This window comes from Sapajus apella, unplaced genomic scaffold (assembly GCF_009761245.1).
Source record: "Sapajus apella isolate SASKATOON/1434 unplaced genomic scaffold, GSC_monkey_1.0 scaffold22, whole genome shotgun sequence".
In the NCBI taxonomy this organism is placed as follows: Eukaryota; Metazoa; Chordata; class Mammalia; order Primates; family Cebidae; genus Sapajus; species Sapajus apella.
The window spans coordinates 17,413,010-17,430,191 of record NW_022436962.1 but is presented as its reverse complement, the minus strand read 5'-3'; the positions used below and the strand labels follow the sequence as shown (position 1 = coordinate 17,430,191).

The window sequence follows — 17,182 nt, the reverse complement described above, 5'->3', positions numbered from 1 at the left end:
TTTTTGTGGGAGCCTGTAAAACGGGGGTTTTGTTCCTTTTTTAAGAATCCTCGCAGCTCTCTGCATCGTCTGTGAGATGGCTTTTAAGCAGACGCAGGGCTGACCACTTAGACAGTCATGCTATCACTCTTTACAAGGGACTCTCAGAACAGTATGCTGTTTAAGACAGCCAAGCCCTTCATTTTTCAGTCACGCAGACATTCAGGACAAGAGACTTTTGTGAGCAATCTCCACTTCAGCATGTGTCTTGAGAGCCGTCTGACATATTGACCAGTGGAGACGGTGGTACCGTTTAGTGGTTGCCAGTGCAGAATGACTGCAAGCCCTAAGACTCAGACATTCCTGAGGGCAAGGAAAAGCTGTGTGTCATAGTCCTAGGTACTGGGGTTCTTGGAGAGTCCATGTGACAGCACTGCCCAGCACCTCAATGACAGAAGAGGGATGGCAATCACTGTTGGAAGTGATTTCATGTGGCCTCTCTCCACCTGCTTACAAAGGAATTGGGGCTCGGGAGAGTCTTCCTCTCCCCTTGACGTCTTCCACAGGCTGGCTGTGACTGTTTTTCTCTGGGAAACTGTTTCACCCAAAATGTATCTGTTTCCTGCTGTTCTTTGTGTTTATACTGTGGTTTCAGTGAGCAGGTATTCCTAAGTTTTTTCTGTTTTTCTGTGAAGGAGGCTGTCTTGGTAACTGCCACAATAGGATAAATGTGTGAAATGTTCTCATCTTGTTGATTGGAAGCTGGCTGTCTTTTTCTCATTGGCGACACATTAGGGTACACACATTTAAACACACATGTGCGTAAGTGCATGGGCATAAAGAGAAAACTTTAATACTGTAGATTGGCTGGGCAAGAGACTTGTCTAAGTTTTTATAGAAAATTTAATTGTACACTACTTACAAAGATTTGCAGTGTTTTTACTTTTAAGTACTTCTGGTCACTCAAATTAGAGCAACTAATTATTCCTCGTATGCATTGGGACAGTGTAGCATGTTGTCATGTAGTTACAAGTATAGGCATTGGAGTCATGGCCTTCGGTTCAGCTTACAGTTCTGTCATTTATTATTTGGGTGACAATGGAAAAGCTACTGAATCTTTTGGGGGATAAATGTCTCACCTATAAAATGGGAATAATAATGCTTACTTCATAGGGCTGTTGTAAATATTAAAATAGTTCCTGTATGGAAAATGTGTAGTGCTATGTCTAATGATTTATAATTGTTCAAATTTGAGAGTCTTAACCACTTGAAAAAAACCCAACTTTTTTTGTGAAAGAAAATATTGAACAACTGTCTTGTGCCAAGCACAGTTTTAGAACTTGGTGAAATGAAGATAAACAAGGTACAGTTTTACTTCCAAGACATGTAGAACAGTAGGGGAGGCAAGCCTTTAAATGAACAGTTAAGGTTGAACGTGGTCCGAGCTAAAATCGAGTGCAGGGGTAGGCCCGAAAGACGATGGCTATCTTAGTGTTGTGCAGTGCACTTCCAGCCCACTGAACACTGCAGTCTTGCTGGTGAGAGAGACAGAGTTGATGGAAGATGAACAAAGCCTTCAGTCTGAACCAAGACTTGAAGCGTATGTACGAGTCCAGCAGGTAGAAAAGAAGGCCATGTCAAAAAAAAAAAGGAAAAGAAAAGAGGGCCGTGTCATCTGTAGTGTGGGGAGCTGGATTATCAAAGATTCAAGGATGTGAAAGAGCAGCCACCGTTCTTGGGGCTGAGAAGGGATCCCTCCAAATGACCGGGTCGAGCTAGAGTTCATAATGAATGGTGAGGGGTGTCTGGAGATGTGTATGGTAATAATGGCTCTCAACAGACTATTGTTTTTCTCAGCGAAAAGGCAAAAGTCAACCCTGGATCATCCCACAGCTACCTTGTGGCAAAGAATGAAGCAGTGCAGTGCCAAGTGTGTGCCATAGTGTGATTGACATTCCGTCGCTGAGGTGGGGTTTGCCTTTAATGCTGACTTTATTTTGACATGCCCTAATGGGTGCATCCACATTTGACCACGTCATGTTCTTTTTAAATTTTATGCTTTCATTCTATGACAGATAACATTGAAGTTGTGCCCTTTTGAGAATCAATCCTCTAGATACTCCTGAATTGAAGGATGCAACAGAGTAATCTGATACTTTGTTCTGCCTCAGCACAAACACACCTTAAGGAAAAATGTACCCGCCACCCAAAAGCAGAAGAACGAGGAGGTGAACACAGGGTCTGCTCCTCATACCTTGGATTTGTATTTGGATTAGTTTTCAAATAGAGCCGATACTGGTTTAGAGGAGAAGGTGACAACCAATCTGAGATACAACAAAAAGTTTAGTCTTTTTTCGAAAGGGGTGTTGGGGCCTAACTCTGCTGCACAAGATGGAGTGCAGTGGCATGATCATGGCTCGTTCAGCCTCTACGTGCTACGCTCAAGTGATCTTCCTGCCTTGGTCTCCTTAAGTGCTGGGATTACAGGTGTGAGCCTCCCACCCAGCCAAAATATATTTAATCTTTTTTTTTTTCCCATTGAGACAGGATCTTGCTCTATTGCCCAGACAGGAGTGCAGTGATATGATCATGACTCACTACAGCCTCAATTTGCTGGGCTCAAGTGATCCTCCCACCTCAGCCTCCCAAGTAGCTGAGACTTTAGGCACATGCTACCATGCCCAGCAAATTTATACACTTTTTGTAGAGATGGGATCTCACTCTGTTGCCCAGGCTGGTCTCAAACTCCTGGGCTCAAGCAATCCTCCCGCCTTAGCCTCCCAAAGTACTAGAATTATAGATGTGAGCCACTGTGCCCAGCTCAATATGTTTCATCTTTATGAAGACTTAGAAACTAAATTATGGTGGATATTGGGCTTTGCCGTTACAAGTAGTTTAAGTATATCATAAATTTTGTAAGAGCTTTATATTAGGAAAGTATGTATGGTAGATTAAACTTTTTTTGATTGAATTTTTTATTTACATTATTTGTTTTGCCACTAAATTTTATAATTTTTTAATAGACTTTATTTTTAAGACTTTGATTTCTTAGAGCAATTTTAGGTTTGCAGTAAAATTGAGAGGATGATACAGAGAATTTCCATATACATGTACATCCTCCCCACTGTCACCTTCACCCCCAGAGCGCCACATTTCTTATGATTGTTGGACCTACATTGGCACATCATTATCACCCAGAGTCCAGAGTTTACCTTGGGGCTTACTTTTGGTGTTGTACATCTGTAGGTTTGGACAAATGTGACATGCTGCTATTTAACGTGGCATTCGGAAGGACCCAGGCCTGGTTCTTATTGTCAGCAAACAGCCATTCTCTGGGAAGGTTGAATGTGATGGAGTCTCTGCTCTCAGAAACCAGACAGGGTCTTTGTTCCTACAGTTTAGAGAACAGGACAAACAAGAAACAAAGCAAAGGGAGTAGCTGGTGCTGAGGTACAGAAACAGGAAAGAACATGGAATTTTCAGGGAAAGGCTGAGTTCAGTTTGCACTGATTGTGTGTGTGTGTGTGTGTGTGTGTGTGTGTGTGTGTGTGTGTGTGTGTGACAGAGAGAGAGAGAGAGAGAGAGAGAGAGAGAGAGAGAGAGAGAAAGGGGTCATGGAAGGGAAGGAGAGTAAAGGAGGGAGAGGCAGGACCGAGTCTGCCTTTGAACGGTTTGTTCTGTCTCCCTAGGGAGTTTTAACTAGATCTATAGAATAGTATTTCTAAAATAAGTTACAAACGATAATTACCACCTTTTGATGTATATACTGTGCTGAGTAGTTTCCATATATCAGCTCATGTAGTTCTCATAAGAAGTCTGTGACGTGTTCCTACTCTTGCTGTTCCTGTCTTACAGATGGGGAGGCCACAGCTTAGGGTGACCTGCCCATAGTCCTTGGGCTGGCAAGTTGTGAGGCCGGTTCAAACTCTGGCAGGCTGACACCCCTGTTCCAATTCCCAGAGCTGTGTAGTGGGGGAACAGGGAGTGTGGTAAAATGCATTGGGAAACTCTCTCCTCAATTCTATAGTAAAAGGAAGAAAATGGTGTTCCAGTAAGTGTTTCACAGTTATCTTAGCTTTCTAGAAAATACACTTTTGAACTATTTGGGGAATAAAATAGTGCTGTGAAGTATAAGGTCATCAAAGGACTCCAAGGAGGAGCATGACATGGTTACCTTGCATGTTAGGTGAAGAACTCAGCAGTAGAAAAGAGTTGGGATCAGCTGGGCGCGGTGGCTCACGCCCATGATCCCAGCGCTTTGGGAGGCTGAGGCGGGCAGATCCCCTAAGGTCAGGAGTACGAGACCAGCCTGGCCAACATGGTGAAACCCCGTCTCTACTGAAAATACAAAAGTTAGCTGGGTGTGGTGGCACACGACTGTAATCTCAGCTGCACAGGAGGTTGAGGCAGGAGAATCGCATGAATCTGGGAGGTGGAGGTTGCAGTGAGGTGAGACTGAGGTCCTGCCACTGCACTCCAGCCTGGGTGACAGAGTGAGACTCTGTCTCAAAAAATAAGCAGAAAAGAGCGAGGATCAGAGGGGAGGGACAGGAACAGAGATGCCAGTGAGCACAACTGTAAACCTGGCGAAAGGTAAAAAGATGAACTGCTTAGGAAAAATGCGTTTTCAGTGGTTTTAAAGATGAGGAAGATATAGGGATAAGTTGCTGCTTGGGAACTCTATCAAGAAAGACATTCCAGAAATATAGGAAGCTCAGAAAATCAGAATTCTGATCATTTTTTCTCCAAATCTTCAGCAGAACGTGGATGTGTAAAATGGAGCTGGGCCTTTTACAGGGGAGATGGAATATCTAGAGCCCTATCTCAGTTTGAAAATAACTAGCTGACCAGGCGCGGTGGCTCATGCCTATGATCCCAGCACTTTGGGAGGCTGAGGCGGGTGGATCACGAGGTCAGGAGTTCGAGACCAGCCTGACCAAGACGGTGAAACGCCGTCTATACTAAAAATGCAAAAATTAGCTGGGCTTGTTGGTGGGTGCCTGTAATCCCAGCTACTGGGGAGGCGGAGCAGGAGAATCCCTTGAACTGGGAGGCAGAAGTTGCAGTGAGCAGAGGTCATGCCACTGCGCTCCAGCCTGGGCAACAGTGTGACACTCCGTCTTAAGACAAAAAAGAAAACAAGAAAATAGCCTAGATTAAGGGAAAAAGAGCTAAAACAATGTTGCCTTTTGAATAATTCTCACGGTTTAAAAAGTAAGTACATGGAAACACAGCAGAGTTTAGTGGCTAGGAATGTGAGCTTGGACCAAACTCACTGAGTTTGAATCCTGGCTCTGCCATTTACGAACTGTGTAATCTTAGATAGCTACTGAAGTACTCCGTGCCTCAGTTTTCTCATCTGTAAAATGGAGATGGTAATAGTAGCCACATCTACAGGTTGTTGGGAGGATTCAAACAGTTTTTCATAGTTGTCACAGCATCACAGTGCCTGGAATAGGAAGGAAGCACTCAGTATGGCTGCCTTCTTTGCAAGACACCACATCAGCCACCCAGCCTCTGCCATGACACTTCTGTGACACTGCCATGACCCTTTTGTAAGTCTGCTTGTTCCATTTTTAGATGACTTTAATTTTTGGAAACTGGGGCCAGGCGTGGTAGCTCACAACTATAGTCCTAACACTAGGAGGCCAAAATGGAGGTCACATGAGCTCAGTTCAGGACAAGCCTGGGCAACATAGTGAGACCCCACCTTTACAAAAGAATAGAAAATGAGCCAGGCATGGTAATGCATGCCTGTAGTCCCAGCTACTTGGGAGTCTGAGGCAGGAGGATCCCTTGAGCCCTGGAGAACAAGGCTGCAGTGAGCTATTAACATACCACTACATTCCAGCCTGGGTGACAGAGTGAGCTTCTCTCTCCGTCTCTATATAGAGGTGTAGATATAGATATATGTAAAACTGTGATCTCATATTGAGTTAAAATAGCAAAGCCTTTCAATTCCTTGAAACAGCTACGATTAATTTAAGGTTGTGCTGTCCAATATGGTAGCCACATGTGGTTATGGACCACATGAAATGTGGCTGTTTTGAACTGAAATGCACAGGAAGTATAAAAACACATCAGGTTTTGAAGATAATATGAGAAAACTAAAATGCTCGTTAATTATATTTATATTTGAATACAGGTTGCAATGATATTTTGAACATGTTTTAAATAGTATTTATTAAAAGTAATTTCACTTTGGCCGGGCGCCATGCCTCACACCTGTAATCCCATCACTTTGGGAGGCCAAGGTGGGCAGATCACAAGGTCAAGAGGTCAAGACCATCTTGGCCAGCATTGTGAAACCCTGTCTCCACTAAAAATACAAAAATTAGCTGGCGTGGTGGCACACACAGGTAGTCCCAGCTACTCAGGAGGCTGAGGCAGGAGAATTGCTTGAACCCAGGAGGCGGAAGTTGCTGTGAGCCGAGATCACGCCACTGCACTCCAGCTTGGTGACAGAGTGAGACTCCATCTCAAAAAAAAAAACCAAAAAAACAAAAAAAACAATTTTACGTTTTGGTACTTTAAAATGTGGCTCTTAGATTTAAAATTAATTATGTAGCTCACATTTTATTTCTGCTAAACAGTGCTATTCTAAGAACTAGACAAGGGGGCATTTAATGGTAATAGTGAGCATCAGCATTCTAATAAAATGTAAAAATATGCTACAGTAACCTTGGCTCTACTTTTAACTTAATAATTGGAAGAGGGTTAAATGATATAACAAAGGCACCTGAGGTACTCTTCACTATTTAAGGTAGAGAACTGCTTACCTTAGTAATAAACTCTATTTGAGGTCAAGAACTGCTGTTGGGAAATCCAGCGCTCTGGAGAATGATGACTTTCATAACTCTCGGCTGTCTCTTAAGGGTATGACTAAGAACCTTGGTTTTTGAAAGAGCGTAAAAAAATTTTTTTAAAACCAGACTATAGTCCTTTAAAAAGTAAGTCCTTATCCTCTAGTTTATTCCTCTTTTCTTTTGCAAATTTGTATTTTGATCTTTACTAAAAACTATTTTACCCAAAGCTATCACTATAGTAGAAATTTTCCACATTTTGCTATTTTCATAATGACTAGAGATTATAAAGATAAAAAACTTAACATGCATTTCCAGTTATCACATAAAAGCTTGCTTACATGAAGAATATTTCTGTGCTTCGATTTCATGCTAATCTTTTTGGCAATTGATAATTTATGTGGGGTTTGGGGGGTACTTGATTAAATGGAACACCTCATGCCCTGGCAGATAATAGTGGATTTCTGCTGTATTTTATAGCTTGTGTAATCACGTCTATATATATGTATATTTGCAAAGAATTAAAATAATCAATGCTGATTCAGAGTCAACTGAAGAATAGACTGCTGGGGGAGATTTCTCATCTTTAAGTTTTGTATTGCATTGTGTCTTTGTAAAAATTATAGTGTGGCCGGGCGCAGTGGCTCAAGCCTGTAATCCCAGCACTTTGGGAGGCCGAGGCGGGTGGATCACGAGGTCAAGAGATCGAGACCATCCTGGTCAACATGGTAAAACCCCCTCTCTACTAAAAGTGCAAAAAATTAGCTGGGCATGGTGGCATGTGCCTGTAATCCCAGCTACTCAGGAGGCTGAGGCAGGAGAATTGCCCGAACCCAGGAGGCGGAGGTTGCGGTGAGCCAAGATCGCGCCATTGCACCCCAGCCTGGGTAACAAGAGTGAAACTCCGTCTCAAAAAAAAAAAAAAAAAATTATAGTGTGAAACATTATTAGCTTAATGTCAGTAACGGCACCAGCATCTCCATTTTCTAGGTATAGAGATTGTAGGTGAATATTCACCAGTCTTAACTTGTATGTCTTCATCTTTCTATATATTCTAGGTGAGCTGTACAGTCACAGAAGAGTGGTTTTTCTTGGCTATAGGACTTGCTTCTTGGGTCTGCGTTACTCGGCAGTTTCTTTTCCTGTACTTTCATAAAGCGATTGGCTAGGAAAATGAAGAGGGTGCAGTTGTTAATTATAGATGTGTCGGTTATAGAAATCTCAGACCTACCCAGAGTAGAGGTTGATTACACACAAGTTCTTTTCTACCGTTATCCAACTGATGTATAGTGGCTTATTTTCCAAAGCCATTGGAATGTAATTGCATGAAGCGCTATTTCAGAGTCTGCTTATAGTCATCTTTTGAAGTATTTTTAAGCTGTTTGTGCTTGTGTCATATGTAATTCATGTATTTTATGTGGAAGCACACCAACTGTTTCTTAATTTACAGCTGAAATACTGGGTAAGACAGGCACCCTATTACAAGTTAATGCAAGGTATTTTAAACTTTTGCTTCTGGATGAGTAACTCTTCAAAATGCTTGAGATAAGATCATGGTTTTAATCCTTAGTAATTGCCAAGACTGCCTCTGAACCTCTTACAAATAGCATTAAAGTCTGTGCCATTGTTCATAAAACTGGAAAAACAAAACCCTCAAAAAATATTTTCCTTTTAATAGCTAATGTGAGGGGTGATCCCATCTCTTTACAAATAAATGAACAAACAAATCAAAACCATCCCCAACTATTTTTTCATAGACTTACTTTCTTTACAGCAGGTTCACAGCAAGATTGAGCAGAAGGTACAGAGGGTTCCCATATGCTCCCTGCCCCCCAAACTCCTTCGAAGGGCCCTTATTCTCCAGAATCTTTTCATAATACCAAAGATGGCCATTTTGACACTGTAGGATCCACACATGAATCTGCCATTGAAAAACTAGCAGAATTTTCAGTATATGCTTAAATGTATGTTTCCTGTGTTAAAATGCAATACCCCAAACCAAACAAATGAGGAAGCTGCTCACATAAAAATGACATTTTAGTGTGGCTTTCCCTACTTGGTTTCATCGTAGTGCATTTTTTTGTCGTTGCTCAGAGATGTGGTTCCTGTCCTTGAGGACTGGTTCTTCTGGCTTCTTTTCTTATCATTGCAGTAAACTTACTGCAGGACTCATGGCACCAGAGCTGTGTCTTCTAGTTTTCTTAAGAAAACTAGAGCAATAAAATGGGATTCATACCTCATCCAGAGGAGGTATCGTGAGGATTAAATGAGTCTGGCTTACATTTGGTGCCTGAGATATAAGCAGAACAAATATTTCAGGCATATACTCAGGTAATGTGATGGGATCTTCTTGGTGTCATGAAGAAGGTGGTTTCTATTTGTGGTCATCCAGCACGCTTTCTTCCACCATGTGGCAATGTTTAGCAGCTAAGCTCAGCTCCAAAATTGAGCTAGAGTTTCAATTGGCAAGTCAACCAGGAACCAGCCTGGTGGGGTCTCAGCTGGGCTTGATGGGACTAATAGTTCCTTGGATAATATACAGGAAGTTGATTGGTGCACATGCTAGTTGAAACAAGACCTTAGGCTCTGATTCTGTTTCCTATGAGGCACTGTGTGGATGTAGGAGAATAAATGTGTGCTGTATTGTACTTTTGAGGCAGAGTCTTTCTACTCCAGAGTAGGAAATAGCTAGAGGAAGAACAAGAGGAATAGGGTGGGAATGGAAAAGTTACTCTGGGCATAGCTTCAAAAGTCAGTGTGGGAATGGGGATCTCATAAATTGACTTTTCTTCCAGCTAGAGAACTGAATTTCACAATTCTAAAGGTAGGACATTCTGGCCGTGAGTTGGTACAGACTCTGTTGTCCAGATTACCTGCCTCCCCCAGTTCTGCCTACACACTGGAAACCCCATTTCTTGAGTAGTTATGTAATTATTTCATTGGATAATTACTTGGTGAGTCACCTTGAAATATTCTGTGACCTTTGGAAGATGCCGTACCACGGCAATGAAAAATTTATGTCATGAGTTAGGTTTTTTCTTTAGAAGTGGTTTGCTTTGTTATTTAGAGCTGTGGTTCAAGATTATTGCCTTACTGTCATTTCTCTTATACCTCATCATTCTTCTTCTAAACATATGCATATGTGTGTATGCACAGGAGTGTGTGTGTGTGTGTGTGTCTGTAGTGTGCGTTTTGTATGTGTTTTATATTGTATACGTGCACATACATGTTTGTGTGTGTGTACTCCATGGAGTATTCTTTCTCTGAGTGTTTTCTGGGGTGGAAGTCAGGCCTGGTTTAATGATCTGGATGGACGGGAATGAGAAAAGGAAATTTAAAATAGTAGCTTTCAAGGAATAGAAGCAATAAAATTTTTAACTGTTTTTCAAAATCGATTGTAGAACATTTATGCAGTTACTGTGGTCCTCTGTAATTTGAATGTTACTAATTTGAATGAAATATAAAATATCTCCATAAAAATATCTCCCAAATGTCAAAACTACTTTTAGTGAAAGATAATAAATCATCGTTAGCCTGTTAAGCAATTGTGAAGCTTGCCCTCTGTTGCTCCACTCATGCTTATAAAAGGGCTCTTTTCCAACTTTAATAATTGCTGCATAGCACATTAATTACATATATTACCTAATTTATCATATGGAGACTCACTCCTAGGCTTCAAAATACTTTGGAATACCCTCATATGGCCCTGTGTTCCATAAAGGAATTCAGTATAATGCAGAACTACTTTGGACCCTCTTCAGGCAAGTTGCTTGAATTGAATACCCAAATGACTTCATGTTAACATTAGCTTAAGTCTACGTCATAGATCTCAGAGGATGCCGTCAGAGTGATGTTCCAGTGTCGCATTATCGCCTATTATGAGATCCTCAAAATCTTAGTGGAAGTGTAGCTTTCTGACTTTTTTTTCTTACATCTTTTAAATATTTATGTTATTTATAGATGTCCCAGCTTTTACCTTTGCCTGCTCTTTCTCATTGACTCCCAGATAACCTCTGTTTTCTAATTCTCTGTTTCATAGAGATGTCAGTGGTGCTGATGAAAAAGATTCATGAGGTTTGCCTGCTTTCATTTTTTTGGTGATGGTGGTGGCGGGGGTAACAGGAGTAGTAGTCATGCAGCCACAGCAGCAGTAGAAGGTACCGCTTATGAATGAGTGACTTACCGTGTGCCATGCAGGTGATTGACAGGCATGATCTCATTTACACCTCTCAGAGCCTGTGGGTGAGAGTTGTAATCATCATCCCCATTTTACAGAGAAGAAAACTGAGGGTATAGAAGGCTCAATGACTTGTGTAAAGTTACTGAGACAGTGAGTGCAAAAGTGGGGAGATGGACTGACTTCGAAGTCTGTTTTCTTTCTTTTCAGCCATATTTTATTTCCTCTTGTCGTCACTCAGGTTGGAACAACTAATGGACTCACTGGAGCTAGGAAATGAATAATGGGGTCAGAATTCATCCAAGTTAGTTTGTCTAAGTTGACAGAAATATAACTTTGGCTCTGTTAGCATTTTGTTCCTCAAGAAATGCATAGATTTCTGGTATGAACTTGTCATTTGGAACATCATGGGGGAAAGCTGATCAAACCATTACCCCCATCTCAAAGTAGATCCATTTAAAATAGCCTCTAAAGCATCTGGGTCTGCAGCTTTATGTAGGCAAGGGCACGTCTGGTTTTCTAGTAAAGTCAGAGTTAAAGCTTCATTAGAAATGTTGGTGGGGTTGTGGCAGGGATTGATCTGTGGTCGTGTTGAGGGGGCAGCCAGCTGGAGTGGGAACATCGGCATAAGAATGCCTTTGGAAATTAAACATTGTAATGAAAACATTCTTTTGAAGGCAGATTTCCAGGTGTGCTGTAAACCGTTCTAGGCTGTAATTGAAATATAAAAGAATCTTCAAAAGCAGTGATCTATTTTTTGGTGATTGTTGTGCTAATCCTGAAATCCTAGCATGAATTAATATAAAAGATGGGATTGGGTGCGTAGAAGTACCTGTTTTAATCATTTAGCATGTTGTTCAGAACGAAACTGCTTTAGGCTTCAAGTCTAAGGGTGAAAATCTCACTTTCATCTATCAAATCCCACCGTAATCTGCCAAGAACAGCCACCAGGGCTCCTGCCACAGCTGTGAAGAGGCAATCCTTCCTCTCTCAAAGCTTGATATGGGGAGAGATTTGCTGCAGTTCGTGTATAATAAAGTGGAAGAGGATGATACTTTTTAAAGCACACGAAAAGAGTGAATAAATTCTCAGTTACAATCTGGTACTGTGTGAAAATACTCTACAGTGCAGAAGCTTTCGGCTGGCAGGCAGTTTTGTCTTAGGAATTGAGTAATAAGTTACTTTGCAGCAGGTGCAAGAGCAGCGTTGGCCTTTGCCAGTGTGCTCCATGTGAGATCACGAAGCGTGCAGGAGGCACACAGAAAAGGCAGCCTTCAGATGTCAGCGGAAGAGTCAGCACTGGCCCTTCCCTGTGTGACTCCCCTTACCTCGCATAGGCACGTTGGTATCTATAAGCACAAATAGTAGTAATGAGTAGGGATACTGCATCTGGATACTCCATGTACACTGCAGTAGTGTGTCATTGCGGTTTCTTTTAATCTGTCCCAAAGTCAGATGTCAAAGCTGGATCTTGTATATAGGCTGGGGAACCCAAGGTGTGATGCAGCGTGCTGGAGTCTTGTTTCTTGAGTAGCTTTGGGATGCTTGTGGTGAGCATGAACTGATGTTATTTTACCCTTTTATCTAGACGCACTACTTTGGCCTGTGGTTTCTCAGCAAGAGCCAGCAAGCACGATGGGTGGAGCTGGAGAAACCTCTGAAGAAACATCTGGACAAATTTGCTAATGAGCCTCTGCTTTTCTTTGGAGTCATGTTCTATGTGCCAAATGTGTCATGGCTTCAGCAAGAGGCCACAAGGTAGGTGCATTTCCCCCTGTGGTCCATATAAGGGTGTTGACTAACTGTGAGGCTTCCAGTGAAGTGGATGAGCTGGTTGATTTAGGGGTGTGTGGGTGTGGGTGCGAGTGTGTGGTGGGGGAGAGGGTAAAATAGTTGGGGATTGTTTATTCATTGCTTTGCAGATTTAGAGTTTTGGTTGAATCCCTGTAGCTAACTGCAGCAGTTTTCTGTAATGCTCGTAAGGCAGTAGAGATCCTGAACCAGGTAGAATTTCATCTTTAGACTGCAGGTAAAATAGGCATGCAAGAATTTAATTTAAAAAATTAATCACCTGGCCAGGTGTGGTGGCTCATGCCTGTAATCTCAACAGTTTGGGAAGCTGAGGTGAGAGGGTAGCTTGAGGCAAGGAGTTTGAGACCAGCCTGGGCAGCATAGCAAGACCCTGTCCCTACAAAAAGAAAAAAAATACAAAAACCAGCTGGGCATGGTATCTTGTGCCTTCAGTTGCAGCTACTTGGGACGCTGAGGTGGGTAGATCACTTGAGCCCAGCAGTTCAAGGCTGCAGTGAGCTGTGATCATGCCACTGCACTCCAGCCTGGGCAACAGAGTGAGACCCTGTCTCAAAAAAAAAAAAAACAAAAACCAGAAAACAAAACTACCTAATTCTGTTTTGTCCATCCTTTTCCTAAAAATATCCCCACACAAAATGTACCATCATCAGACTTTGGATTTGAAGTCTGGACATTTAACTAAAGGTGGGAGTAAAGTTAAGGAGGAAAATGTTAAGAGAGCAAGAGTTTTGATGATTGTCCCTACTAAATAAAAGGAGACAAGAAGCCAGCAGTAGCCTGGGGAACCAGGTACTGGCCCCACCCAGCTACTCAATGTCTGCTTTATCTCGGAGAAATCTCGTGCTGCCTTTGAAACGATGTTTTCCCCTCTCATCTGTGAAGTAAGGAATTTGTGTAAGTTCATAAAGCATGTTCAGTGAATGGAATAAGTGCATTCTTTTGATGTTGGTATAGTTCATTTATTGGTAAGAGTTTTCCATTGAAATACTTGGGCAGTCTACTCATCGAATGGATATTTCTGTTAGGAAAAGGAATCATATAAACCTTCTGCTTTTTGCCTTTTACCCGGACCTTGTCATCCTGAATGCTTGGGAAGCACTGCCAGGGACATGCCTATAAGAAGGGAGAGTATTCTACCTGATTTTTATGTAGTTTTAGATTTTAAATCTCTGATATAAGGATGCACTTGAAATTTTTAAGTACATTTTAAGGCAATATTCTGCTTTCTTTCATTCCTTTTTTTTTTTGAGACAGAGTTTTGCTCTGTCACATAGGCTGGAGTACAATGGCATGATCTTGGCTCACTGCAGCCTCCACCTCCCAAGTTCAAGCGATTCTCATGTCAGCCTCCGGAGTGGCTGGGATTAAAGGCGCATGCCACCATGTCTGGCTAATTTTTTTTATCTTTAATAGAGACAGGTTTTCACCATGTTGGCCAGGCTGGTCTCAAACTCCTGACCTCAAATGATCTGCCTGCCTTGGCCTCCAAAGTGCTAGGATTACAGGCATGAGCCACTGCGCCCAGCCTCTGCTTTCTTTCTTTAATTTGGTTTATGTATTTCTTTTCTTTTCTATTTTTTGGTGAGACACAGTCTTGCTCTGTCACCCACACTGGAGTGCAGTGGTGCAGTCATAGCTCACTGCAGCCACAAACCTCTGGACTCCCGTAATCCTCCTGCCTCAGCCTCCAGAGTAGCTGGCACTACAGGCATGTGCCCACAAGCCTGGCTAATTTTTTTTTCTAACTTTGTAGAGATGAAGTATCTCTGTATTTTCCAGGCTGGTCTTGAACTCCTGGCCTCAGGTGATCCTTCCATCTTGGCCTCTCAGAAGTGCTGGGATTACAGGCATGAGCCACCTTGTGTCTTCTTTTTTCATTTTCTTTCTTTCTTTTTTTTTTTTTTTAATCAAAAGCTATTGTAAATAGATGTATATTTGCAAACAGAGGCCATGAGTTAGTTTACAGCCCGATCCAAAAAAACCTAGTGTTCAGTCTTTCATATGATAGGCATTTAGAGCACTCTGTTGCATACCATTATTCCGTTTTCAAGTTAATTCACATATCCAAGCTCTTCCTGTACAAGAAATTATTAACTCCTCAAAATGTGATTTCCGTTGGCTTTTGAATCCTCTGAGTACCTTACACGGTGCTAGGAACACAGCATTAAGTTAATAAATACTTGCTGATTCTTGACTCTTGGCCATTAAGTGCAAGATAATGAGTGATGAGAGTGAAACATAGACTAGAAATTAGTGCATTTTTTAAAAAGTTCCAAAATGAAGAAAATGAAGTATTTTTACTTACTTCACTTACAAGAAAAAGGAAGTATTATTACTCTAGACAGTCCTATCCTGTAAGGCCTGTTGGTGAGAAAGAACAGTTGAAATAAAGAAGGACTCAATTATGTTCTATGAAGTTAAAAGAAAAAAGTTGTTTAAGCTTAGAAAAATTAAGTCTCACAAGGGCATTGTGGTAGCTAGCTTTAGATATTTACAGACTCTTGTAAGAGGGGGCATTCTGTGTCAGCTATGGCATAAAATTAGGGTCTACAATAAGTGAAGTACAAGGAGCTAAAGACCTTGACTTTTTGGCTCAATGTAGGAATACAGTTTCTAATAACTAAGCCATCTAAAAATGGAACAACACTTCCAAAAGGGTGAGAGCACTGGTCTCTGTGAATGTTGTCGCGTGGACCGGGTAACCTATGTGGTATCCTGTAGAGAGAGCTGCCATATTGGGCGGGGTGTTGGAATAGATCAGTGGTTCTTAAACAGACCAGGGCCTACTGCATCATAGTTACCTGGAGCACTTATTATAAATATGATTCTAGAGCTGTACCAGAATTCTGGTCATAATGTTTAGGGCTGAGAAGCAAGAGGATGTTGTTATTTAAAATGAATAGCACTACTCTGGTGTTTCTGATACTCGTCCAGCCTCAGGAATCAATGAATCAGTTAAACTCTAAAACTCTTTACAGTTTTAGATTTTCCAGGGAAGTAAACTTAATGCTGCATTGTTTGACTGTCAATAATTGCATTCATAGACTAAAACAAAAGGTATTTAAATTTCAGAGAGGGAGGTATAGAGTAAAAAGTTTTGGTAGCAGTTGTTACTAAGTGTGGGATTTAGGAAGGACTTTTCTTTTTTCCTTTAGAATTTATTTTTGCTTTTAGCTTGGTTTATTTCAGATAAAGATTAATAAGGAAAGAATTGTTTTCCAATACAGAATTTTGAAGCAAACTGTGTTGCTGACATTTGATCAGAAAAACAAAAATTTTTAAACGTTGAAAGATACTTTATGATTTAAACACTGGAACTAAATTATGTAGATTTCAGGTCTAACCAACTCTTCACGGCAAAGAATGTTGCAGGTTAGGAGTTGGATTAGCATGCAGCATTTTGTCTGTGCCTGAGTGTGTATGTTTGCAGCATTGCAGAAATTTTTGTTGCCCCCAAGGGGCCCTAAAACTGGAAGGAATGTGCCAAGGAGTGTCAGAGTGAGTAAAAGATAAAAAAGCTGGGAAGATAGAGGAATACGAGAAAAAAAAAAATGTAAGAGACGAAAGAAAAGTTGATAGGAAGAAAGGAAAAAAGGAATTACGTATATTTGGGAAGGTTGAGGGCCACCAGCCACGATCAGGTGTGATTCAGCGAGACATGCCATAGGCTGTAGGCTTACGGGCTAGAGAATAAAGGAGACCTGGTTTGCACAGAATAACATTTTTAAATGCTCGAGTTTTCTCAGTGTGGTGTTGGAGATGGACAGATGAGCTGAACACAAGTGAAGAATGCTACAGTCCTTAGGAGGCTTTGGGAATCTCAGCCTTCTTGGGAGGTTTTAGCAGCATCTGAGGTCCGAACCAAATATTGAAACTGCCTTCCAGGCAGCTCAGCCAAGGGGAAGCAGTGGTGGTGGGGCAGGATTCCAGAGGAATGTTTCACAGAAGGCCCCAACAACATTCATTAGGATCGGGTTAATGACTAACTCTCCAGTCATCCGCTGTTATCCCAGTTACCAGGCATCTCAGGTGGAGATGGGCTTTGGCATCTCTGACAGCACCTGGGATCTGCAGTGTCTGACACAAAACAGTTAGTCTTTGTGATGCCCTGCAGAGTAAGATATTTGCATAGATTAGAAATAGAAATCTGTCTTTCATTTTCGGGCAGCCCGTTGGAGGAGGCAACCATTCAACCATCTGTGCTGAAAAAATAAGCCTTTGTCTGGAGCCAACCAAACTTGTTTTCACCCAACACATGTTTGCAATGGTTTGGCTACTTGTGTTTGGGAACAGGTTCTATAGCATTAGTCACGACCAGCCATTTCTTTGAACAAAGACAAAGTCTAGATTAGTACTCTGGTTGGTTTTCTTTCTTTCTTTCCTTCTTTCTTTTCTTTTCTTTTCTTTTCTT

General features: G+C 41.6%; 1 protein-coding gene across 1 annotated transcript in view; it reads left to right on the top strand.

The window, feature by feature from the left end:
- The window catches only part of PTPN14 (protein tyrosine phosphatase non-receptor type 14), a 193,031-nt gene that overhangs the window by 80,044 nt on the left and 95,805 nt on the right, over positions 1-17,182 (top strand). Inside the window, exon 3 of the mRNA XM_032289222.1 lies at positions 12,548-12,717. Within this exon, the coding sequence (XP_032145113.1) occupies positions 12,548-12,717 (170 nt within the window). The remainder of the gene's footprint in view (positions 1-12,547; positions 12,718-17,182) is intronic.